This window comes from Ctenopharyngodon idella, chromosome 5 (genome assembly GCF_019924925.1).
Source record: "Ctenopharyngodon idella isolate HZGC_01 chromosome 5, HZGC01, whole genome shotgun sequence".
NCBI classification, from domain to species: Eukaryota; Metazoa; Chordata; class Actinopteri; order Cypriniformes; family Xenocyprididae; genus Ctenopharyngodon; species Ctenopharyngodon idella.
In genome coordinates this window covers 42,758,902-42,785,416 of record NC_067224.1, presented here as the reverse complement: position 1 = coordinate 42,785,416, position 26,515 = coordinate 42,758,902, and the positions used below count along the sequence as shown (strand labels likewise).

At 39.8% G+C, this 26,515-nt stretch overlaps 2 protein-coding genes across 5 annotated transcripts; both read left to right on the top strand.

The window, feature by feature from the left end:
* Positions 1 to 2,035: 2,035 nt before the first annotated feature.
* LOC127513341 (leucine zipper putative tumor suppressor 3) lies at positions 2,036 to 19,871 on the top strand. 4 transcript variants are annotated; one of them, XM_051895044.1, is made up of 6 exons: positions 2,036 to 2,188; positions 6,269 to 6,841; positions 7,845 to 8,417; positions 9,517 to 9,837; positions 10,225 to 10,455; positions 12,258 to 19,871. In XM_051895044.1, exons 2-6 carry the CDS (start codon positions 6,359 to 6,361, stop codon positions 12,900 to 12,902), a joined length of 2,253 nt encoding a protein of 750 aa, XP_051751004.1. In that variant the 5' UTR covers positions 2,036 to 2,188; positions 6,269 to 6,358; the 3' UTR covers positions 12,903 to 19,871. The 4 variants fall into 4 exon arrangements, with proteins under 4 accessions (XP_051751004.1, XP_051751001.1, XP_051751003.1 ...); XM_051895041.1 differs by having other exon boundaries at positions 7,845 to 8,426; XM_051895043.1 differs by lacking the exon at positions 2,036 to 2,188 and adding an exon at positions 2,214 to 2,547 and having other exon boundaries at positions 7,845 to 8,426.
* A 279-nt stretch (positions 19,872 to 20,150) lies between these two features.
* Positions 20,151 to 25,826, top strand: LOC127513375 (FAST kinase domain-containing protein 5, mitochondrial-like). The gene is made up of 2 exons (XM_051895089.1): positions 20,151 to 20,277; positions 23,293 to 25,826. The coding sequence occupies exon 2, from the start codon at positions 23,305 to 23,307 to the stop codon at positions 25,657 to 25,659; it is 2,355 nt and encodes a 784-aa protein (XP_051751049.1). The 5' UTR covers positions 20,151 to 20,277; positions 23,293 to 23,304; the 3' UTR covers positions 25,660 to 25,826.
* Positions 25,827 to 26,515: the final 689 nt, after the last annotated feature.

The following is a 26,515-nucleotide window of genomic DNA, read 5'->3' as shown; positions in this document are numbered from 1 at the left end:
ACACCCAATTATGCAGAATATAAGATGGTAAATATTTAATTGATGAGTTGTCAACACAATATATAACAATATATAGGGTGTGATTTTACCCCAAAATCCAACATTTTGACACAAAATGATAACTGCAAAACATGTTTCTTTGCCTGGAGTCCAGCTGTTTCTGTGAATTGCAGCGACCTATTTGCTTCTTTTTTTCTGTAGCTTTCAGCAGTCTGTAAAAATATACCTTAGATTTTGTGTCAAATCTATTTGTACAGTCAGTCGCAAAGCTCATTCCCGTTTTGGATGTGTTTTGCGTGTTTTTCGCGGCATTCACGCTGAAAATCAATGCTGCCACTCAGTCTTTTGCCACTCAGTGGGCGTAACCGCAGTCACAACGGTCGACGGTGACGTCACGTGCATACCCTCTATAGACCTTATGCGCCAGAGAAACAAGCGTGCCGCCATCTTTATAATATTGTCTTTGAACTTCCGTTTTTGCGGTAGCTCTGTTTTTTTCTATGGCTTCGCTGTTGAAGAATAATTAGCTGGTGAAGTGGATTTACTTGTTGTAGAGTTAATTAAAGTTATTGTGAGCATTGTAATGTTTAAAGCAGATGTCTTAACAAATGTCAGTAGACCCAGAAGATTTTAAAACGAGCAGTTCATTCATTATACGTAAGATCGCTGTGGAAATACAAACCGGAAGTCAAAAGACAACGAGCGCAGCGCTGAAAAGGGGCGGGGCTACATAAGGTCTATAGGAGTGAACCTTCTGTCTATATAGTCTTTGATTTAGATCAGGTGCGCCTGCAGTTTTCTAGTAATCCTTGACTAGCTGGTTCAGGCGCTTAACCTCAACCCTGATTCAACGCTGTAGAAATGATTCATGAAAAAGTCCTCATGTGGTGAAATGTTGTTTATGTCTTTTTGGTGTTTTTAATATGCTTTAAGACAAACCATGTGTCAACACCATTGCTGAGTGTTTTCTCTTTAAAACTGCAGTGATCTAAAGAAAAACGCGGTTTAAAATCGCTGGTGTTTCTGAAGTCACAAACTACCCTGTAACCAATCACATCAACGTGCCGGCGGGCTTTAGCATATCATTAAGTATGACCGATCTGAAGCAGGAAAGTTTTGAGAGAAACCAGGTTATCCTATATTTTCCTGTTGATATGAAAAATCGTGTAAATTTAGCAATGTGGCGGGTGTATGATGTATATTAAGATGATATGATGAATTATATGTCTTTCTCCACTGACGTGCTGAGGTGTTCAAAGCGTTTCTAAGGATACTGATTTTTAGAAGACCGCTGTCTGACTCACGAACAGAAACATGGTTTGTGTAACATTAGCAACACATTATTAGCTGTTTGATAACGTAGTCAAGCAAAAGGCTAATCATATTAATTACCGTTATGTGTCCGACCTTCTGCAGCGTTTACCTCAGTAAGCTGACCTAGTGAATTGGAGGCGGAGCTAATTAGCATATTCATAAATCCGCGTATACTAAATGAGGCAAGGGTTAAGATTTACATTCAAGCTATTTTGAGGCATGAAGAACTTTTTTTTTTTTTTTTTTCCCCCTTAAATGAGTTTTACGGGACACAATTATTAACTACCGAGGGTCTTTAAGAAATAAGGTTCGCAAGATAAATTCTAACCCACATAAACACACACACACACACACACAATTATAAATCTAGAATTAGTTTCTATTAAGTTACATTATATTTTTTCTACTCACTATTATAATGCAGTTAAATGTAGTTTATTTAATTTTAATCTAATTAATAACTTTTTTACTTTAATGCATTCATTTATTTATTTTATTTAATTTGCTAATTTAAGTAACTTAATCTAATTTTTTACTTATTTAATTTAATATTATTTATTTATTTACAGTTTTCCTCTGGACTTTTCCACGGACCCCTCTCGCTCCCTTGCGGCCCCTCCAGTTTGATGTTGTTATGATGTTACAAATCAGTTGATGATATGCAGAAGGGGGCGTGTCTTCCCGCGTCCAAAAGGGGCGGGGCGCAGGTGGGTGTGTCTCTCAGCTGATGCGCGCCGCTCGCTCGCTTCCTTTCTCGCGCGCGCGCACTTCATCACCGTCGCGGGCGTCAGCGGCAGCGCATCGCGTTCGCAACGGCAGAGCAGCATCCGAACGGACAGACAGACAGACGGACGGCCGGATCCGCGGTGAGACAGTGAGTATGTGTGAGTGATGGAGAGACGCTGGAGTGACACGCGCTGGATGCTGCTGTTGTTATGGAGGGATGCGGATGCAGTGATGCATCATTTTTGCATGAGCATTATGTAATGTGAGAGAGGGAAAGCGATGCTGTTTAGTCAGGTGAACGCTGGATCTCCATTGTGCTGCTGATGCTGCTGTAGCGCCACTGCATCCATCGTTAAATGGAGGCATACAGCGTTTTATGATGTTATGATAAGCGCAGACTACTGAATGCATCCGTGCATCTGTTGGTAACTGGTTAGTAGCATCACTAGGCCCGTTCACTGATGCTTGTCAATAGATCATGTCCGGTTGCACGAGCCGCTTCGAAAGGTGAAGATGCGTATTTTTTGAGCACGAGGGCTGTTTGTGTACAGGCCTCCATCTCCTGTTTTTACTGTCAATCTTGTGTGTTTTCTTTGCGGTGTCTGATGCATGTTTACATTTACGCATCGCATTTACGCATTTGTGCCATCGTATGTGTTTAGTAAGCAGCGATGCGCTTATGCGGTGATTATTGAACAGTGTATCAGGGTGATTATGACAGTATTTAAGTGCACTCAGATGTGTATGAAGCATGTGAGCGATGATGTAATGCCAGTGAGTGAGTGACTGTGGCGGAGCGGGTAGTAGAGGCACGTGCCAGTGCTGATCTGATCCAGTAATGGAAGCTCTGCTGGACCAGTGATGCTACTGCACTGCTACAGCTGACGGAAGACTCCATGCGATGGCTATGATAGTTTATGAAACAGTACAGCATGTGCACATCGTGTGCCTTCACAAAAACAATAATGTTGGACTATGGTATTCTTCCAAGTGTCTTTGTAGGGTTGTGTGAATAGCCTACTATGGTATATAAATATGGAAATCACTTGTGATATATCCATATATGATGCCATTATTGATGCCATTATCATGTGCATGAGAGTAACTGAGCAGTTATTTTTAATGTTGAATATTGCTGTGTTCTTACACTGTTCATTGCCTGCGACACTATTTTATATGGAAGCTTCTTTCCGCCATGAAATACAAAAAAAGGTAATTGCTACTTTTTATCTCACAATTTTTTTTTTCTCAGAATTGCGAGAGATAAAGTCAGAATTGCGTGTTATATAGTCAAAATAGCATGATATAAAGTCAGAATTGGGAGATTTAAAGTCAGCACTGCGTGTTATAAAGTCAGAATTGCGAGATATAAAGTCAGAATTGCGAGTTATAAAGTCAGTATTGCAAATTATAAAGTCAGAATTGCGATATAGTCAGAATTGCGTGATATAAAGTCAGAATTGCGTGATATAAAGTCAGACTTGTGTGATATATAAAGTCAGAATTGCAAGATATAAAGTCAGAATTGCATGGTTTAAAGTCAGAATTGCGAGTTATAAAGTCAGAATTGCGTGATATAAAGTCAGAATTGCAAGATATAAAGTCAGAATTGCATGGTTTAAAGTCAGAATTGCGAGTTATAAAGTCAGAATTGAGTGATATAAAGTCAGAATTTTGAGTGACAAAAGTCGCAATTACCTTTTTTATTTAGTGGCGGATAAAAGCTTCCATAATTTTACCTTTGCAAAGAAGTAAAATGATGGTATCAAACCTCAAGGATATCAGACATTTCTCATCAAATGATCTGAGTTGTTTCAAATTCATTTTATAGCTCTAGACTCTTCATTCATAAATGATTTTATGATTCACGCTCCAAGACGAAGAGCAAATCAAGCATGATGCACGTTCAGTTTGATTGACATAAATATCACACAAATTGCAGAAAAAAACCAAAAATGGATACGTATGCAATTGATTTTCACAAATGAAAGTGCCCAAGACCAGAATTGAAAATTTTACTGTGATTTTTACTTTACATTTACTGTGATTTTATTATCTGTCATTTAAAAAACAGATGTGTCACATTAAAGGGATAGTTCACCCAAAAATGAATATTCTGTTATCATTTACTCACCCTCAATTTGTTCCAAACCTGTATGAACTTCTTTCTTCTGCTGAACACTAAAGATATGTTTGTAGCACAAACAGTTGGTGAATGTACAGTTTTGGGTGAATGTAAACGCTTCTTGGTTTGAACCACAATCACACATTAGAATCAGGTCAGATTTTCTGTGTGGTTGATTAATGTTTAACTCCAGATATCATCTTAATCAGGGTGCAGTTTCACTAAAACAGATCCGTGTTGATGTTTACATGCGCTTCATGAGACTCACCTGGAGAACCTGGACTCTTCTTTACAGGCTTTTTCTTTCATTGTTTGGCATGAAAACTTGCAATTGTGTTTTTGAGAGGTCTGATAAACATTAAACATGAGGAGGAAGCAGTTCTGCTTTTAATTCTCAAGGGACGCACGTATGTCGTTTATTTACACCTATACTTCCTTTGTCTTGAACTGTCAGCACAATATCCATTTATTCTGTTGGTTTGAGAACTACTACTACTACTTTTTCTTCTTTTGAGACTAAAATTTCTAAATGCATCTCCTCCTAGAGCTTTCAGCTAAAACAAAACAAAACATGTTAGCAATGTGCTAATTCATGTTAGAATCATGTTAGCAACATGCCAAAACAGGCTAGCAGTGTGTTAAAACATGTTAACATGTTAAAACATCCTATCTATCTATCTATCTATCTGTCTGTCTGTCTGTCTGCCTGTCTATCATGGTAAATCATGTTAGCAACATGTTAAAACATGCTAACAATATGTTAATTAATGCTAGAAACATGCTAGCAATGTGCTAAATCATGTCAACAACATGTTAAAACATGTTAGCAATGTGCTAATTCATGTTAGAATCATGTTAGCAACATGCCAAAACAGGCTAGCAGTGTGTTAAAACATGTTAACATGTTAAAACATCTTATCTATCTATCTATCTATCTATCTATCTATCTATCTATCTATCTATCTGTCTGTCTGTCTGTCTGTCTGTCTGTCTATCATGCTAAATCATGTTAGCAACATGTTAAAACATGCTAACAATATGCTAATTAATGCTAGAAACATGTTAGCAAACATGTTAAATAATGCTAGCAACGTGCTAATACATGCTAGCAATGTGTTAATTCATGCTAGAAACATGATAGCAAACATGTTAAATAATGCTAACAGCGTGTTAATACATGCTAACAATGTGCTAATTCATGTTAGAAAAATGTTAAAGCATATTACCAATGTGTTAAATCATGTTAGCAACATGTTAGAACATGATAGCAACATGCTAATACATGATAGCAATGTGTTAATTCATGTTAGAAGCATGCTAAAGCATGTTACCAATGTGTTAAATCATGTTAACAACATGTTTAAACATGTTCGCAATGTGCTAATTCATACTAGAAACATGTTAGCAATATGGTAATTCATGTTAGAAAAATGCTAGCAACATGTTAAAAAATGTTAACAGTGCATTCATTCATGTTGGAAACATGTTAGCAAACATGTTAAATAATGCTAGCAATGTGCTAATTCATGTTAGAAACATGCTAAAGCATGTTATCAATGTGTTAAATCATGTTAGCAACATGTTAAAACATGTTAGCAGTGTGTTAAATCATGCTAGAAACATACTAGCAATGTGTTAAATCATGCTAACAGTGTGTTAAATCATGTTAACATGAATAAAAAATCGTATCTATCATGGTAAATCATGCTAACATCATGCTAAAACATGCTAACAATATGCTAATTCATGCTAGAAAAATGCTAGCAATGTGTTAAATCATGTTAACAACATGTTAGCAATGTGTTAATTCATACTAAAACATTTCATTTTTAAGTGCAAGATTTTGCGCTTATTGATTTTAAGAAAATCAAATAATAATACATTTAAAATATGACATCTACAGTACAGCACAGTAATACAGTGAACAACAAATAAAAAACATAATGATGTAACATAATAGTTAGACATAATAATGCAAACAAAATAATTTCGAATGCCGCTTTGGTGAGCAGAAGAGACTTCTTTCAAAAATCTTACCGGCCCTCATTGGGGGGTCCGTGCATGTAAATGGTAGGTAACGTCTGCTGGTCTGTTGTGTTGCAGTGTGTGTGTGTGTGACCCGGCTCACTTCCCCTTCATGCCCCTGTGTGCTGGCGCTGTGGGCGGCGGAGTGAAGCGCTCGAGGCTCCTGGCATGGGCAGCGTAGGGAGCGGGGCCTCCAGTCAGCGGCCCATCACGATGCGCAGCGTGGGCACCCGCACCACCCCTAATGGCCCCCTGGCAGCCGCACCGCCTCCCGCCACAGCCCGCCGCCGCCTGGACGACCGCAGCTTCAGCGCCGACCGCATCCCCGGCCCGAGCACCAAGACCAAGGGTGTCTCGGCCGACGAGAGGGATTACGCTCGCAATCACGCCGCGCCGCACAACGCCAACCGCCAGCAGACAGTCAACGGCGAGAGGCTGGTGACCAACGCGGTGTTCGCCAATGGGGCGCGGAGGGAGGGACACCGGCGCGGAGAGAGTCTGGATTTGTGCGGGAACAATATCGTGCTGAACAACGACAAGAACGGCAGCCATCAAGCTCCACCGCAGCACAAGGACAAGAGCAAAGCCAAACCCGATAATCACAACCCGCCCAACATCCTGCCCGTCTCTGGAAAACTCGAGCATGCACAGGTACACACGCGCTTCTTACTGTAAAGTTTCTATAATGTTGTATCCTTTAAAGGGGTCCTTGATTATGACTTTAGTTAGTGTGTAATGTTGCTGTTTGAGCATAAACAACATCTGCAAAGTTACGACGCTCAAAGTTCAATGCAAAGAGAGATATTTTCTTTTACAGAAATCACTTTTTAAGGACTACAACAAACGGCTGGTAGAGACTACAACGAGCTTCTTCCTGGGTTGGTGACATCACTAACCCTAAAATTTACATAAACCCCGCCACCGAGAACACACAACAAAGGGGGCGGGGCCATGTTGGGCTGCTTTAGAGAAGAGGAAGAGTTGTTGCCGTCATTTTACACCAAACTGCTTCACAAACAAGGGTCAATTCAACACAAAAGATTAACATGACAACACATGCTAGTCGATGAGTTGAATCAACTCCACAGCAACTACATAAATTTATCCACTAACCGTTCAGAAACGTCCAGTTTCATTCTAAAAGTTGTAACTTCTTCCTGAGTCTCTCCATCAGTGTCGACTCCGGTTTGAACAATGTAAGGCTGAACACCGTTACTGACAATCCTCATTTTGGCTGCGTGAGATTCTCCAGCTTTGTTGTTGTTGAGTAACTGAAGCGCAAGCTGTTAAAGCTCCGCCCTCTTCTGGAAAGGGGGGCGGGAGCAGAAGCTCATTTGCATTTAAAGGGACACACATAAAAACGGCGTGTTTTTGCTCACAACCAAATAGGGTCAAATTTGACAAGCTATAAATGATCTGTGGGGTATTTTGAGCTGAAACTTCACAGACACATTCTGGAGACACCAGAGACTTATATTACATCTTGTGAAAGGGGGCGTTACAGGTCCCCTTTAAGAATGTTTAGATATTTGTGCTGGAAAATGAGACAGAAATACTGAAGAAGAATCATTTTTGGCAGTATAAACATAAGATAAATAATACTAAAATGTTAATTGTGTATTTCATCCTGCGTTTCTGTGGTTTGTCTCTCTAGACCAATGACTCTCTGGTGCGTCCGTCAGCCTTCAAACCCGTGGTGCCCAAGAGCTTTCACTCCATGCAGAACCTGGTGTGTCCGCTTCAGACCAGCTCAGGAACGGCCGCGGGTCCAGGCGGTGGTGGCGGCGGTGGCAACGGAGGTGACAAGGGGGGTCCGAACACGTCCGGGCCGCAGTGGGACCAGGACAGTCCCGGCACTAGAGGGACACACACGGGTGCGGGCCGGACCGGGCAGGGCAGTCTGTCAGACTCGGGGAGGAACTCTCTGACCAGCCTGCCCACCTACACGGGCTCTAGCTACGGGCCGCCTCCTGCACTCGGACCCCTCAGTGCCTCCACCAGCCACATCAACCGGCTGGGCACCGTCGCCCTGGACAAGCTGGACAAGCCGGGCTACCAGAATGGCCTCAGCGCCTCCGACAGCGGCCGTTCCTCCTCAGGCAAGAGTTCGTCCTCGTACCAGCGCCTCAGTCACCTGAGTGACGCTCCCGCGCCCCTGCGACCGTCCCCGTCCTCCGACGATGTTATTCAGGACCTAGAGGACCGTCTGTGGGAGAGAGAACAAGAAGTAAGTAAGGTGACAGAACTTTGTCAATATATTAGCATGATATGATTACTAGTCAACAGTGTTGACTGTTACAACTGTTTTACATTGAGGCTTAATGGCAAGTTCAATTTACTTTATTTAAAGTTGCTTTGAATGAAAGTGTGCTTTTCTTTAATTTTACATGCACCTTTAGAATTTTATTTATTGATTCATTTATTTTTAATTGTGCATACTCCATTGGATATTTTATTTATTTATTTATTTATTTTCTTTAATTTTTGCATACACCATTTATTTATTTATTAATTTATTTAATTTATTATACACCATTGGATATTTTTTATTTATTTATTTATTTTCTTTAATTGTGCATACACCATTAGATATTTTATTTATTTAATTTGCATACACCATTGGATATTTATTTATTTTCTTTAATTTTGTATACACTGGTGGATATTTAATTGAATTAATTAATTAATTTAATTTTACATACACATTGGATATTTTATTTATTATTTATTTATTTATTTATTTACGTATTTTCTTTAATTTGGCATACACTATTGGATATTTTATTTAATTTATTTATTTTCTTTAATATTTACATACACCATTGGATATTTTATTTAATTATTTAATTCATTTAATTTGTATACTCAATTGGATATTTTTAATTATTTATGTATTTATTTATTTATTGAATTTGTATATACCATTGGATTATTTATTTTATTTTATTTTGTGTACCCCATTGTATTTTTTTTATTTAATATTATTCATTAAAAAAAGGATTTACTTTTGCATAGACCACTGAATATTTTTTATCTCTTCATTGCATATGACTTTTGAATTGCATTCGTATTTTAGACCTGCTCCAAAACAAAAGAGTGAAAGTAAGTCAAAGTAAGTTTCACTAATCATGAATGGAACATTTTCACCTGGAAAGATCCTTTTGTTTAGCAGGGAAATATTGTTTGATTATTAATAAAACAGCTATTTTTATGGTTATTATTATGAATTGCAATCTGACACATGAGATTTGAGAATGCAGCAATGCCTGAAATCACGCGTGAAGACTGTGTTTTGGTGTGTTTCGGCCGTCCCGCCCTCCTCACAGGTGATTCACATGCGACGTAACCTGGACCAGAGCGAGGCCGCCATCGTGCAGGTGTTCGAGGAGAAGCAGCGCGTGTGGGAGCGCGAGATGGAGGATCTGAGGCAGAACTACGCCGGGCGGCTGCAGCAGGTGACCCGACGGGCCCAGCGCTCCCAGCAGGCCCTGCAGGCCCAGATCAGCCGCCTGCAGCAGGACAAACGCCGGCTGCAGGACGAGATGACGCTGCTGCTCGCTCAGAGAGAAGAGCTGGAGAAGAAGTGCTTGGACTTCAGGAAGGAGCAGGCCGATATCCTGCCCAGACTGGAGGAGACCAAGTGGGAGGTCAGTCAGTCTCTTCTGAAGTCACAGGTCATTGTCATGTAAAATATTCTAACCAATGATTCAATGACTCATTCATAAAGAGCCATTTACTTCATTCATTCATTGTTTGAGCAAATCGAATGAATGAATGAATGAATGAATGACACAATGACTTACTCATTTAGATGTTTACCGCCACCTACTGGCAGTTTTAGTTTCTTATTAAGAGTATCATTTCATTAGCTTGCTTGCAAAAACAATTATTTTGAGTCATTTGATGTAAATAATGGGAGAGCACAGATCAGGGCCTTTTCTAGGGTGTCTTTAGCTGAGGCGGTGCCGTACCACTAACCCCCAGAAACGGCCCCGGCTCAGACAGCACAGAAGTATATACTTGTCTGTCTGCAGGTGTGTCAGAAGGCGGGCGAGATCTCTCTGCTGAAGCAGCAGCTGCGGGAGAGTCAGGGCGAGGTGACGCAGCGCGCCGGAGAGATGGTGGCACTGCGAGGCCAGCTGAAAGATCTCAACGGTCAGCTGAGAGAGAGAGAGGAGGCCGAGATCAGCCTCAAAGAGTCCTTCTGCACCAAGACCCTGGAGCTGGAGCGCTGCGAGGCCGAACTGCAGACCATGCTGGCAGAGGTACAGATGCTGCAGCTCCGTGTTTCTCTGTCATTGGCTGAGATGTGGTTTGAGAATAGAGAAGGATATGGTTTTATGCAAATCTGCAGTCTGAACTGAATGTGATGTGAGAGAAAGACTGGACAGCAAAGGCAATCAACAGACACAACATTGTGAACAGTGTGACTAGTTCAGTCTGATTCAGTATTGAATGATTCTTTAAAATGAGTCACTCAAGGGTCTTGACCTTCTCGACTGTATCTAACAATGAACATGATACAATGTCATAATTTTAACACATTTAAATGCTGAATTGATTTCATTGTACGACAAAAATTATTACTTTTTTTATGATCAAAATCATTAAATGTAGCTATGCACCACATCTTGAATGTTGCTGATTAATTTTTTTATTTTTTTAAATGGAATGTTCCATAAAATTGAGACACAGGAAGTGACATCATTCAGATCTTCTTTATAGCATGACGTGAAGACAATTAAATAATGTCAGGATGGGAAAATGAGTAAATAATAAATCTGTTTTCTCAATTTTTACACTTTTTAGTAGGGCTGCATGATTTGGGGAAAAAATTTAATTTTTTTTTTTTTAATAAAAATTGCGATTCTGATTTATAAATTCTGACAAAAATTGTGTGATTATATGTCTATTACTATAATTATTATTACTAAATAAAAATTAAACAAAATAAGAAATATTACTAGTGTAATATTTTACTGTAAAATGAAAAATTAAGACAAATTATATAATAATTTTTATTATTGCTAAATATTAGTATTGCAATTTTACAGTTAATCAAATTATTATTATGAATACTATAATATTATTATTTTACTTATATATTTGATTTTTGATTTTGCAGTGAAATTGCTGTAGTAACATTTCTTATTTTGTGTACATTTTTTATTTAGTAATAATAATAAAATAAAAAATGTATAAAAAAAAATGAGAGTGTGCCAATCAGCAGTAGGGGGCGTGTCCACTCATAATGGGGGAGGAGAGAGAGTGAGCCAATCAGCAGTAGGGGGCGTATGAGGGCGTGTCCTCTCATGATAGAGGAGGAGAGAGAGTGAGCCAATCATCAGTAGGGGGCGTGTCCACTCATGGGGGGGGAGTGAGCCAATCAGCAGTAGGGGGTGTGTCCACTCATGATGGGGGAGGAGAGAGAGAGACAATCAGCAGTAGGAGGCGTGTCCATTCGTGATGGGGGAGGAGTGAGCCAATCATCAGTAGGGGGCGTGTCCACTCATGGGGGAGAGAGTGAGCCAATCAGCAGTAGGGGGCATGTTTATTCATGATGGGGGAGGAGAGAGAGAGAGACAATCAGCAGTAGGGGGGCGTGTCCATTCATGATAAGGAAGAAGAGAGAGTGAGCAAGAGGGAGATTTGAAGAAAGACTGTAGAAAGAGAGATGGCTGAGAGACATTACAAAAAAGAAAAGCTCAGAGGAAAATCAGAAGGGTTATGATCAGGCAAGAGCTTTAGGACCCGCGTTAATATTAGAAAAGCTTTCCAGTGCCGGAGAGACAGATGCCGAGGTTGAAGTTGTTTGTCTATACTCTCGTGTACTGCATGTTAATTTTTTGTTCTTCCTTGTTGTTCATTACACTTTTGCATTGCGTGTTCGTACTTTTGAGGGCGGAGCAATGAAGGGAGGGGTGCTTTTGGGTTGATTTCAAATATCAAGTGCTCAACAATGATTTTCAGAATTGCTATTTTTATCAGAAACATCACAAATAGATATTTTCCCCAAATCGTGCAGCCCTACTTGATATGTTGTCTATATATTTGACCTTTTCTACAGGTCACAGTGCTGCGGGACAAGCTGAGCGCATTTGAGACAGAGGTCACACGTCTGAAAAAGGCCCTCAGTGAACTCAGCAGCAGCTCCAGTCGTTCCAGCGAGCCCAGCCTGTCTGATATGGGCCAGCTGGTGGCGTCTCGGAGCCGAGAGCATCTTCTGTCCCCTCCGGAGACGCCCACGTCCCTCCCAGCCCTCCCGGCGCCCGACCGCCTGCTCACGCTGCAGAGCGACGACTCCAAGGTCCAGTGGCAGGAGTCGGGCGACCTGCGGCGGCAGTTGGAACGTCTGCAGGGTGAGCTGCGTCTGGAGCGGCAGCAGCGCGAGCGACAAGCGCTCACATTCGCCCAGGAGCGCCAAACCTGGCAGGACGAGAAAGAGCGAGTGCTGAAGTACCAGGCGCAGCTGCAGCTCAGCTACGTGGAGATGCTGCAGAAGAACCAGGCACTGGAGGAGCGCGTGGACAAGCTGGGAGCCCAGATGTCCACGCCGGCGCTGGCCTTGCCGGAGGCGCCCGTTTCCGTGTCCATATCGCTCACCTCTCCGACCCCGCCGGCAGAGGAAAAGAAGCTGCCGGAGCTGCACCAACTCGCCCCGCCGTGGCCGGTTCCGACCCGGCTGGAGAGGATCGAGTCGACAGAGATCTGACTAAAACCCGTAAAGCCCCGATTACAATAGCATTCAGTACAATCCAAAAACTAAACCGCTTCCGAGGACTGTCCAAGGATGCCCTGCTTGTCTAGGGCGGGTGTTTGGGTTGAGGGCAGGTAGTTATGAGCCTTATCAGCTGGTCGAGGGCTGGTTAGTGCAGATGAGCTGGCCGCAAGTCAGTAGCCGAGAGGAAACTTAGCACTCAGGGGTTTAAGGGGGAACAGGCGTAAACAATTCAGACTCTCTTTTTACTGGCGTGAGGGTTCAGGCTATTAATAAATCATCATCTTATATCGAAGAATATCCTTGTTATCAGCATCTTCTGTGCTCTGCGGCATTCAAACAATCAAAACAAGAGTTACGAGACGAGATCTCGCATGGTGCTTAGATGCAACACACCGTCACGTTTTAGGACCAAATCCTAGTGCCAGTCTTGAGAGTGTTTATGCCGTTTGTTTATTGGACTGGAAGGCCAGAAACATACTCTACACAAGTACAAAGATGTGCATAACTAATGAGCCAGAAAATTTGGGGTTCAAAAAATTTGGGGTTGGTAAGATTTTGCATTGTCTCTTATACTCACCAAGGCTGCATTTATTTGATCAAAAATACAGTAAAAAATTGTGGAATATTATTACAATTTAAAATAGCTGTTCTCTTTTTTAAAATATGTCAAAATGTAATTTATTCACTCATGATGAGGGAGAGAGTGAGCCAATCAGCAATAGGGGGTGTGTCCACTCATGATGGAGGAGGAGAGAGTGAGCTAATCAGCAGTAGGGGGCGTGTCCACTCATGATGGAGGAAAGAGTGAGCCAATCAGCAGTAGGGGGAGTGTCCACTCAGGATTGGGAAGGAGAGAGCTAATCAGCAGTAGGGGGCGTGTCCACTTATGATAGGGGAGGAGAGAGAGAGCCAATCAGCTGTAGGGGGTGTGTCCACTCATGATGGGGGAAGGGAGTGAGCTAATCAGCAATAGGGGGCGTGTCCACTCATGATGGGGGAGGAGAGAGTGAGCCAGTCAGCAGTAAGGGGTGTGTCCACTCATGATGGAGGAGAGAGTGAGCCAATCAGCAGCAGGGGGTGTGTCCACTGATGATGGGGGAGAAGAGAGTGAGCCAATCAGCAGTAAGGGGCTTGTCCATTCATGATGGGGGAGGAGAGAGTGAGCCAATCAGCAGTAGGGGGCGTGTCCACCCATGATGGGGGAGGAGATTAATTTAAAATAACTGTTCTCTTTTGTAAAATGTTAAAAAGTAATTTATTCTTGAAATCAAAGCTGATTTTTCAGCATCTTCAGTGTCACATGATTCTTCAGAAATCATTCTAAAATGCTGATTTGCTGCTCAAGAAACATTTCTAATTATTATTAGCAGTGTTGAAAACAGTTTTTATTTTTGTAGAAACCATGATACTTTGTTGCAAAGAACAGCATTTATTAGAAAAAGATTATAAATGTCTCTACGGTCACTTTTGACCAATTTAATGCGTCCTTGCTGAATAAAAGCCTTATAAATGAATAACATGTCAAAAAAGTCTTATAAAAGAATAAAATGTCTTTAAAAAAATTGTACTGACCCCAAACTTTTGAATGGTAGTGTAGCTAGATATAAATAACTAACGTGCTCAGAATGCATTGAGCGTTGTGTTATAAATTGCATTTTGGCACATTTCAGAAAGCGACGAGCTTGTTTGCATTCGTGTTGCTGTACTTGTGTGCAGTATGTTTGGAGTGCGGGACAGAGGAGAGCTCAACCCTCCTGCTCTATTGCCCAAAGCAGCGGCGGAGGACGTGTATTCATTTCAACTCAGAACGTACTGTATCACCTGAATGTTGTTTTTGCCCTTTTCTATGTTTTGAGCAATGTAGAGTAAAATAGAACGAGAGATTGAGATTAAAAAAACAAGTCAATATGTTAGTGCACTTGACGCTTCGGTCTCAGACCGTCCTGCTTTGAACTGAGGACTCGGGTGTTGTGAGCAACAGCTACTGAATGAGGTTTGGTTTATGAAGCTGCTAGACAGACGGACAGCGGCTGAGCCAAAAACTGGGGGTCAATCGAAACAGATTATATTTGACTTTACATTCTTCCAAAAAGAGCATATATAATATGTGTCAATGTATACTTGCTGAAAGTATCATTTAGAATATTTGACTTTAAAAATGTAATATGCAGTAGATTGAAGTGATCATTTAAATGTTTTGAAGTAAGTGCACAGTGCACAGAAATCATGTGGAATATTTGAATGGGTTGTCAAGACTGAAGTGTCGGTTGTGTGGTAGTTGAGGAGCGTAGCTTGGACAGAGTATAGCATACTACGCATACTATTTCTGCAGAATGTATTCTGTGCAACAGAGCACACTGCGCACAATGTTATTTCCCACAATGCAAAGTGCTTGACTTGACTTTGCATTTACAGTGTGATGAACGAACTGGAAATGTGATCAAAAATGCATTTAATTGGTAACACTTTAGTTAACGTTAGTTAAAGGTACACTATGTAATTTTTTTTTGTTCAAAATGAACACTATTTTAGCCTGTTATAAGTGCTTTTATTTTAGACCTGCCGGGATGGTTTTTGGGGAAAATTGCGTACATGCATCAGTCACTCGTGTCTCGACATATCCGTAAATAGAGAAAAGTTGTTCCGGTGTCATGAGAAATCGAGTCCCCCCTAGGAATCGGGTCTCCTTTAGGACCCAGGCAGTAATGCCTGATCAAAAGTTATCGCGATGTCTTGACTAATTATAACCTTTTTCACTATTGTATGATGTTAATTACATTAAGTGCACAAGAAACATGCTTGAAATATAAAATGAATGTCTATGTATTGCATATTAAAACAAACTAGAAACAGATATTGGAGGCAAAAAACATACCTAATATAATATAAGCTAAGCTAGCAGGCTAATCGGGTAGATGTGTGCTATGCTAGTACATAAGCTAACTAAAAAAAACAGTAAGAATGAGAAATGCTTGATTTCACAACCTATAGCTTCAGTTACTAGTATATGAACCATGTAATTTAAAAGACATTAATGGTCATTATAACGCCTTTTGTAACGATCTGAATCATAACGTGATTTTGCAGGAATCATAATCAGGCGCTAAAAATGCTACCCATTAAATGTCCGTTGAACCAATGGGATCACTCAAGGTCCTACAGGAGACCCGATATTCCTCAGGGGACTCGATTTCCCACCACACCGCCGAACAGAGGAGAGTATGCTGGCAAAAAGCTCGTAATAAAACGAAGCACAACCAAAACAATGTTCTTCTGCAAAAAGTGCATGCATGCAGTTTTGTTTTTTAACCACTTACATAGTGTACCTTTAATACAATGTTGTGCCAAAATGGCACCAAATCAAGAAAGAGAAGTTACTGCTGTTATCACACTAGAAATAGATAGTCAAGTCAAAAGTGCAGTGCGCTCTCTTGTATACAAATTGCACAAGTCGTATGGTTGTATGCTTTTCCCAACATGGCCAGATAACTAATGGACGACAGGCTCTAACGAGGGAGAAAGTTGTTTTGCTTTTGTAGTGGTAGCATTTTACAGAACACCTTTTGTCACAAAGTCTTTTTACAATCACTAGGACACATTTATCAATACTTAGTTTGGTTATGTTTTCAAAACTCTTCACACAGTTCTCCTAACCAGCTTTCAGCTCGGCACATCAGTTAATTTCACATCCACAATGCACTTAAACTACCAAAACACTTCATACACGTCTCAAAATAACACTAGCTAAGGCTTCACCCAACACACTTTGTCACTCATAAAATAATAACCTTCTTTTGTACATTTTCTTTTTGACACTTTTCTGTTTAGAATTCACTGCAGTTTATGTGACATGGTCCATGTTTACATTACAGTAATAAATTATTCCTAAGTTTCCTTTTTTGTATAAATATTAATGAACCTGAAAGACTTAATGCCTGTTCACACCAAGAACGATAACTATAACGATATATTAGCATCATACCAGCGGACGATATCATTCTGTTTATTCTCAGTTTTGTCGTCTGCCGCTTTAAATGGATGGATTCTGATTGGCTGTCAATGTTTTTATCGTTCATCAGCTGGAAGAAATCGTTCTCAAAGTGATTCCAACTGCGTCATTATTATTATAGTTGTGGTGCGTACACTGCTATTCTTTAATATTTAAAAGGACTTTTAGAACTATATAGTTATCGTCCTTGGTGTGAACAGGCATGAACACCTGCACGCAGGGCATAAAACTTTTTGCCATACCTGCCAATGGCCGGTGACTAAAGAAAATTTACCAGCCATAAATATTTTTTACCAGCCGTGAAACTGCTTTTGCAAAAACAGGCAGTTACGACACCAATATTTTAGATACCAGTGAAAATTCACAATTCTCTATTACAATTTTAATACCACAGCTAAAACTACTAGTCTAACGAATATAAATTTAAAACATTATTAAAGACAAGTAACAGTAGTTTTCAGAGACATTGAATAAAGTAATCAAATGTAAAATAACACTGGATAGTCTTCACTGTATAAATTAAACACAGATTAATCCTTATTAAAGTTACAAAAGTCATTCAGTCATGAGCAGTGACTGATTTTTTTCTTCGTCCTTTGTTTGATTAACATTAAAAATGCAGACAGCAGAAGATATATTAGGCTGCTGTCACTTTAAGACTAATGCACGGATCCAATATACTGATACACGTCTTTCTCTACTGTTAACATTCACTTAAGCCATAACTGACTGTTTACTAGGACACTCGCCGAGACTTTTCAGACATTGTTTATGTGTGAATTTGTCCGTTCGTGCGCAAGACAATGTGAAAAAGAACTTAATTCAGTATTTGCACGCTGTCTGAGACGCAGCTTTCTGTGCGCGCGCTTCAGATGTTTGCGCGAGTAACAAATTGAGTTCCCTTTCGCGTCTTCTTGCGCTTTAATATTTAAAATGGCAAGACTTTCGTGATGAGGTAGTGTTGGCCCGTCAACCGTCCCGAGCGTCGTTCGCGTTGCATTGTTAGGGGCCGTTCACACAGAACACGTTTTTATATTGCAATGCGCTACTTTTTCATTGTTTTTCTATGTAAACACGCGCTAGACAGACGTGTATGACCGTTACGCTTGCGTCTTTTGCAGCGCCTCGCACATGAGCGCCGCGTTTTAAAGATGTTGTGTCAAGTTAAAAGAATTTCAACTTTTACACACAGCGCCGCTCATCAATGTCAGTTCCAAAACAGTGGACCAATCAGAAGAACTCGGAGGCGGGGCAAGCGTTGCAAGCGTCTGTTTACAGTAGCAAGTTGGCGTGGCAACTGTTTTATTTGTTCGTTATTACCGTTATTGCATCACGTCTCAAAAGGGCGTCTCGAGACCCTCGCGTTCTGTGCAGCGCTTTTTTTTTAACCATTCCTGAGCGCTGCGCCTCGCGTTTTTAGACGCAAAGATGTGTTCTGTGTGAACGAGCCCTTAGAATTCATAAAAATGTTACTGGCCAACTCAGTGTTGCCAAGTCTGTGGTTTTCCAGCGGAATTGGGCTACTTTAACACTGTTGCCGCGGGTTGTTTTTAATGTCTGCGGGTTGAAGCGACCCCCTTGGAATGCAGATTTTACCAGGGGATCCCACAAAACGTGATTAGGCTAGTTTTGGGCTAGTTTTGAGTAGCAATTGGGTGGGTTTTGTTATGAAAACCTGGCACCCCCGGGTTGAACACTGGATTTTACTCGCATTTGGCACTTGGCAAGTGTTAATCTTATGCCCTGCCTGTAGATGTTCAGCTAGATGTTTTTTAGATTTGGAATTTATTTAATAAGGTATTACTTTAGAAATATAGCAAATTGCTGTCTTATTCAGTTTTGCATTACGTTAGATTTTGAACTTACATTTAACAGGTTTGAAAAGAGTATTGGCCTGTAGGTAGGGTTTTGGCAGTGGAAAAGAATTTGAAAGAAGCTGTTATTGAATGTATTTTGTGCCAAAGCAATGATAAATGATCCAGTTTAGCCCACATAGACTCATGTGTGTGAAGAGTTTTGAAAAAGTGACCTAAGCATTATTGAGAAATGTGTCCTAACGATTGTAAAAAAAAAAAAAAAAAAAAAAACCTGTAAATGTCACTTGTAAGCTATAGAAATTATCCCACTGAACCAACGCCATGCTGGTTCACAGATATTTATTTAATATATTTTGACATCATATCGCAGCAGTAACACGCCAGATTGCCTCTATGAAACGCATCTGGTGTGAAGCGAATCGGAGCAGAAACAAGCACAAACAATTTCTTAAAGTTATATATTTCCCTCAACGTATCGCTATAGAAATGCAATAGAAAGATCGAAGTGGAAGTGTCTCTCCCAGTGCTTTTCCCAATGCTCGTGCCTCTTTTTTTCTATCATCACTCGAGTGACGCCATGTTTGAGATAATCATCCCAGATCCACGCAGCTTTATGACACTAGGTGTTAAGAGAAACGTACCGGACAAAGCTTTAGATGGACGCCACACCTCTGCTGTCTTTGGCCACATTTGCTGCTATGTGCTTCTGTTGTGTCCTGCTGTGTTCTTGGTAGAGACAAAGACAGTCGACTGCATGTAAATATCACTGTTCCTTATGTGTACAGAACTATTCTATCCAAATATACCGAGCTAATGCGTGTGAATACTTTTGTGAAGTAATGAGACTGACATGTCAGCTTTTATTTTTCAAACTATTAATATAGGAATATAATATACATATATGAATCTTAAAACCTTTGATCGACTATATTACAGTAAAGTCATACATTCAAGAGTCCGATGTCTTTTCCCTCTCTCTATCAGTTCTTGAGATGTATGAGTGCGAGGTTTTTTTGTAAACATTTCATTTCTTTCTTTTTTCTTTTTTTTTTTTTTTCTCCAGAATTTGCTCGGAAAAGCATATCTTAGCAAATATTAATTTAAATAATAAAGATGTGAATAAGAAAAAGATAACAGTGTCTCTTCATGACTTCTTCTTTTCTGACTAAATATTTACAATGGTTTCTGCCAAAATTGGTTGTTGTACAATTACTGTTAAAACTGTAAAATTATTTTAAATTAATAAATGTATATATATATATATATATATATATATATATATATACACACACACACACACACACACATATATATACATATATATATATATATATATATATATAATTTATTATTTACTGTGAATTCGGACATACTTTTATTATGCGATTTCGCGTTTCATTTTTGTCTCCTACGAGCCTCCTTACCGCGCATGATATCTGCCTTACGCATGCTGAGAATGTGGATTCAGCACACAAGTGAGTGTTTCTGCGCTGTATCCTTATGAGATAAATACTCTGCTTGAAGACTACACGCGCTGAAGGTACGTTTATCATTTTCACAGTCATTTGCGCTCAGTCTGTGTTGTGTTCAGTGTGTTATTTAACTGATGAATGTGACTGAATGAGTTTCGCTGCTGTCAAGGACACGCAGTATTTTATGATTGAGTAAAGACGTTTCGCCACACGGACATAAGCCTTTAGTTATCTCACTTTTGATTTTCTTTCTTAAAAACTGCAATCACAAAAAGCCTTTATTTTTGCGAAATTCCATGTGAATTTCAGTACAACTGGGGATTCATTCTTGTTTCGACGAAACGAAATAAATTTGTTGTCACGGTTTTTTGGTCTGTTTATGATCTCTTCGGTGTCGTTCAGTTTTTACACTACATTAAAACTAATATTAATGGACGAAGTTTTGTTCCAAAATGGAAATTTTGATCTTTTCCTTTAAATGATCGTGAACGCTATTGATAGTAAATGCTGACAAAAAATAGCATTATATTTTAGGTCTTGTAAAAGCATTCACAGACCCAAATGTAAAATCGCCACAAAATGAACAACGACTGATTCTTATTTTTCATGGGATATTGCAGTGTTTATTATAAATGATGTATCCGTGCTCATTACAATTTTTTTTAATTAATGCGCCTTCATAATCTTTAATCAAAATATTAGATCTACAGTAGCAGCCAAAAGTGATTTACTGACCCTACAAGTTTGATTAAACCATCAAAATATGAAAAAAAATATTTTATATTACTTTTTAAATATTTTAAATGTGAAGGCAGAACAAACCACACTAAACTTGGTTAAGGTATTTATCTGACAAAATTATTTGGCAAAAAAAGGCAAACTACTACAGCTACTGGTTTTATGTTAATATGCAAAAAAAAAAATGCATATACAACAAAAAGCTGACAGGAAAAAACATGTAACGATATCAAAATCTTACGGACGATAATACCTCGATGTAAAGTCCACAATACGATATTTATTGCGATATTTAAAAAAAAAAAGACAAATCAAGACTTAAAACAGGAACTTCCAGTGTAGTGTTTTCATAATAAGGAAGAAATATTAAACAACCAATAAAAAATAATAGTAAGGTGAAAAAATGCACAATTCTCAAACAGTCATTTTTGTTTATTATACTTGTAAAATGAGTTTATCAGACTGCTAATCTAAACAAATTTGCTAACACTTTACAAATAAGGTTCATTAGTTAACATTAGCTAACTACATTAACTAATAATGAACTGCATTTCTACAGCATTCATTAATCTTTGTTAATTTCAACATTTACTAATACATTATTAAAATCAAAAGTTGTATTTGTTAACATTATTTAATGCACTGTAAACTAACATGAACAATATGAACAGCTGTATTTTTATTAACTAACATTAGAGCCCTATGAAATCCGTTTTATTTTTTCCCAAATTCCGTTTTTTCCATTTTAAGTTTTCTGGATTCCGTTTTTTTTTTTTTTTTTTTTTTTTTTTTGGACTCCATTTTAATGGTTTATTAAATATTAGTAATCAAAAAGCATGTCTAATTAATTGAAATAATGAAACGTATCCAATATACCAACAATTTATTAAAAAATTAACAAAAAATTATTTTTTTTAAGGTCCTATAATATACATTTTATTCTTTCCCCTCATATTCTGTTTTATTTTTACAAAATTCTGTTTTCTGTTTTAACTTTTCTGGATTCCATTTGGTTCCATAATGGTTTAATTACATTTTAATAATCAAAAAGCATGTCTAATTAATTGAATTCTTAAAAACAACAAAATTTATTAATTAAAAATTTATTTTTATGAAATGTTTTGTTTTTTCAGAAATTCGGTTGCGTATTTTAATTTTTCCGGTAATCAAATGAACGCATACCATTTAATTTATCTTTTAATCATGAAATTAAACATTTTTTTTTGGTCAAATGTGCTGCACAACAGAGCTTTACTGTTAAAATTGAAACATGGAAGAAAAACTGAGATTATTCCTTAAAAATATAGTTTTAATAATTTATCATTAAATTAATTTATCTATTCTACTGTACAACACTAATATATGTTTCTGTCAAGTTAAATCGAACTTTTATTTTGACGGGTTGCTGAGAGCTTTGAGTTTCTCTGTGTTTATGACGATAGTTTTCTCAAATGAAGCGGTTAAATGATGATAAAGTGACTTTGAGAGCGGCTCTGGATATGAATTTCGTGCGTTCATTTCCTCATATGGTGAGGCGACAGAGGATGAAAACACTGCAAGCGTCGCACGTGACATTCCGCGTTATATACTAAATTCTGTTTTTATGACTGGATTCCGTGATTCCGTCCGCGTTTTCTGCATCGCGGAAATCATAGGGCCCTATAACATTAACAAAGATTAACAAATACAGTAACAGCACAACTACGCAATATGCTTACTAAATCTTTGACAAAATTTTAATAGTATTAGAATAAAGGGTAAAGATGTTAACTTTTCACTTTTGGACACATTTCTTTATTATTACTTTAAATTTGACATGAAACGGAAGTTGCTCTAGTTGACTTTTCTTCCCTTTTGTGACACATCCGCTTCTGGAACAAGAACAAATGTTTGGCGGGGCTTGATTTTGTCCGTGGGGAATTGATTGGATGGTTGTGGTTTGCTATTGGTGGATCTCATGTGAGTGACAGGTTGCCCCGCCCACGTCCTCAGAGAAGTGAAGAGATGTCGCTGCAAAGAGGAAGGGGAAGTTATTTTGATTCAAGATTACGAGGAACATGAATTTAAAATGATGTGCACAGATAAATCATTCTTAATAAACATTGCAATAATCCATATAAAAAACAAGAATCGTCAATTTTGTTTTCATGGCGACTTTAATCAGAACATTAGATCACATCAGGTAGAAAATAAGAAATGATCGCAATTTCCATTTCATGCCAACTTTAATGATTTAACACAATCATACTTACCTGGAATTTCAAATGTTTATATAACTGACACATTCTTCTCAAACACTTGATCTTTAAATTTAAACATAAAACTCTTTTTATGATCTTTTCCAGTGTCTGCTGTTGATGTCTGCAACGGTGCTGTTTCATCATGTGGCAAAGCGTCATCTTTATGCCCATGTACAGCGCGTCTTCATCTTTAGAGCCCAACGTTTGTCATCAAAATTGGAAAATGGAGAGCAAAAGAGAGAAGAAGAAGAAGAAACGGAAAGCACACTGGTGTACAAGCCCTCGGCTTACTACCAGACACCGACGGCATGTTCCTCTACGGCTGGCCACTTAGAAATTGAAGGATTGTCCTATAGTCTACCCTTAAACACAACTTTCCACCAGTGCAACCCGTACCATATTAGCTCCTCCTCACGACGGCTCTCCAGCACCAAGAATATGCTGTTAAACAGAGCTGAATCAGCCAAAATAGCCACCAAAGGGCCACGTGTCAACGGTGACCCACGAGCCTTTCAGAGATGTCGGCCTGAATACCGCAACATGGCACATGACATCTCCCACCGCTCGTCCACTTTAAACCTCAATGAAGCCTTGCTAGTCCTTGAAAAAGTCACGGTCCTAAAAGGCAACATGGGACCTCCAGACGCAACTAGTTTCTTGTGCAAACTCAGCCAGATTCCCCATGAACAGATCGCGGTTGTGAGGAGAGACACGCGGTTCAACGCGCTACTGCAGTACAGCGCCGAGATCCTGCCAAACTTCACGTTGCCGCAGTTATTAGACGCGCTGAGGTCCTTTGTGAACTTGGGATTGCCTCAATCCCATAGCATACTGGGATTGTTCGAAACTGAGTTCTGCCAGAGAGCAAGTGAAATGGAGCTTCACCAGTTGCTGCTCACCGCCGACTTGTGGCGATGCCTCGGTCGATCTGTTCCTCGGTACCGCGAGAGACTCTTTGACAACGTGATTCGAAACTTCAACCAGCTGGGTCTTCCAGAGCTGGTTCAGCTCTTGTACATCATTGGAGAAGGAAGGAGATGTCCGGATACCCTCGTTCAACCCGTTGAGTCATTACTTATGCGTCATTTGGAGCAGTTGAAGCCTGAAGAACTGGGCGCCATTTGCTTAGGCCTCTTCAAATCACAGATCACCCTGTCCGAAAGAGCGACACGCCGGCTTGTGGACAGGACGCTTGCTGTAGTCAAGGATATGAGTGATTTCGGGATCGCCAATGTGATGAAGCTTATGCGATTTAGCTATCTAGACCATCTTCCGTGGTTGGAGGCCATGGGATCGGAGGTGCCTCGACGGGCTCCGCGGATGGAGGTTCAAGGCCTCATGCACGTTGTCTTGGCTTGCTCCGCTCTGCACTACCGGGATGAGCGCATACTCCTGGCTGTGGCCGAACAACTTCCCAATGTGGTCAGTCGGTGCAGGAGTAAAGATGCTGCAAAGATGCTTTGGGCCTTTGGAACGTTAGGAGTTCTTCCCAACCAATGTCCCAAACTTTATCCCTGTCTCATTGAGATCTTACGAGAACGTCAACTTGAGTTTCAGCGATTCCCTGAGCATCTGCTGACAGGTCTGCTCGGTCTTGCTTTTGCTGGTCTGTTTCCCCAAGACTTGCTCAGTCTGGCTTTAAGTGCAGAGTTCGTCAACAAGGCTTGTAATTCCCAGGAGCTTGAATTGAAGAAAGACTTATTCACCTTAGATGGAACTGTTGGCCTGGAGTTACCCGAGTCGACGGTCCCAAGACTTAGTCACGCAATGAGGGAAGAAATGACTAAGCAACTATGGGATTTTGCTCAATCAGATATCTGCCAGAAGCCTGAGGTGCTTGAGGCTGAAGCTGTGTTGCAGAAACTTCTAGGTGGAGAGATGTTTGTACGCAAACACATGATACTTCCGCATTTGCGCTCTATTGACCTAGAAGTGCACTTAGACCAAAACGACCAACCTGTTCCTGTGTCCCCCGGAGCTTGTCGCCAAAATCTCCCCTCTCAAAACTGGGAACAAACACTCTCTGGAGTATCCATAACTGATGACCTAGTAGCCCAACTAACTAATTCCCAGAAGTCGTCCAACAAGTTTGTCCAAAAGCCAGCTGTTCACAAAGTTGAACCGGTTCTTGTGAGAGAAAGCATTTTCAGTGTTGGTGTCGATTTGACAGACAATCTTCTGATGGCGTTGACCAAATCTGGGAAGCGCTCATCTCGCTTGGATGATTCCAAACCATCTATTCAGAGACTTGCTGTTCAAGTGACTAATAGGAATCAGTATTGCTACAGGACTAAGCAGCTGCTTGGTTTCCATGCACTGAAGCGGAGGCAACTTGCGCTGGCCGGATACAGAGTTGTAGAGTTGCCGCACTGGGAATGGTTTCCCTTGCTGCGTCGCTCACATGCCGAGAAATTCGCCTATCTGCACTGCAAGATATTTAGCAGCACGGACTCCAAAAAACAGACTGATTGAATTCTCTGCATTTATGAACAACCAGGTCTTACTCTACCTATACCTGACGTTTATGCTTCATACTAAACCACAGCACTGAAGTGTTTTTGTGGTGTTCTGATGAAATTATTTTGTAAATGACTGTATTGTTGCACATCTGAAAGTCAATAAAAGACAGTGTTTATTTAGTTCTGCTTTGTATATGATTGCTTTGTTCTGCTATGTCTATCTCTTCTGTATTCTTTGTTTTTGACATTTGGTTAGATTAAATTCCTCACATACTCACTCATGCATACTCACTCACACTCTCACAAACACACTCTGGTCTGATCGATTGCTCCTGTCTGCCTCGCTGCTGAGTGGTTTGCATCTGTTACTCTGTATAACCATGTTTTAAATCTCTAATTACTATAATTCCTTGTTTATATTGCTAAATATAACTTACTCATCACCATATATCTGATATTGTCTAGTATTGCCTATCACATTAATTTGACATTGCTAGCTTTTAATTTAAATTGCTATCGCTTGCATAACGCGTGCCTGTTAACTTGTCATCCGTGTTTACCATCTTTTTTCTCTTTCATGCTCCTTTTTCTACGAGTCCATCAAACAACTGTGGTAAGCCAGAATCAGTCAATAAACACGGTGAGTCATGTCATCTTCATGTTTAGATGTTCACTGTTAGGGTGTACTCACACTAGGCATGGTTGCCTTGAACCGAGCCCGAGCGCGATTGTCGATGAGGGATTTACATGTCATAAATGCAGGGAAATATTCAGGCTGGCAGAGAAGTGATGCACCCACTGAGAATTCTGTTAAATGTGCCCTAGTTATTGGTGATGATATTACACGGAACGTTAAAATAGAGACACCA

Bases quoted from the DNA above. Each gene is read 5' to 3' on its own strand.
- LOC127513375 (XM_051895089.1), top strand. From the start codon at position 23,305: ATGTCTGCAACGGTGCTGTTTCATCATGTGGCAAAGCGTCATCTTTAT.
- LOC127513341 (XM_051895041.1), top strand. From the start codon at position 6,359: ATGGGCAGCGTAGGGAGCGGGGCCTCCAGTCAGCGGCCCATCACGATG. The intron at 8,427-9,516 runs GTGACAGAACTT...CCCTCCTCACAG, and splicing joins GAGAACAAGAAGTAAGTAAG to GTGATTCACATGCGACGTAA. The intron at 9,838-10,224 runs GTCAGTCAGTCT...GTCTGTCTGCAG, and splicing joins TGGAGGAGACCAAGTGGGAG to GTGTGTCAGAAGGCGGGCGA.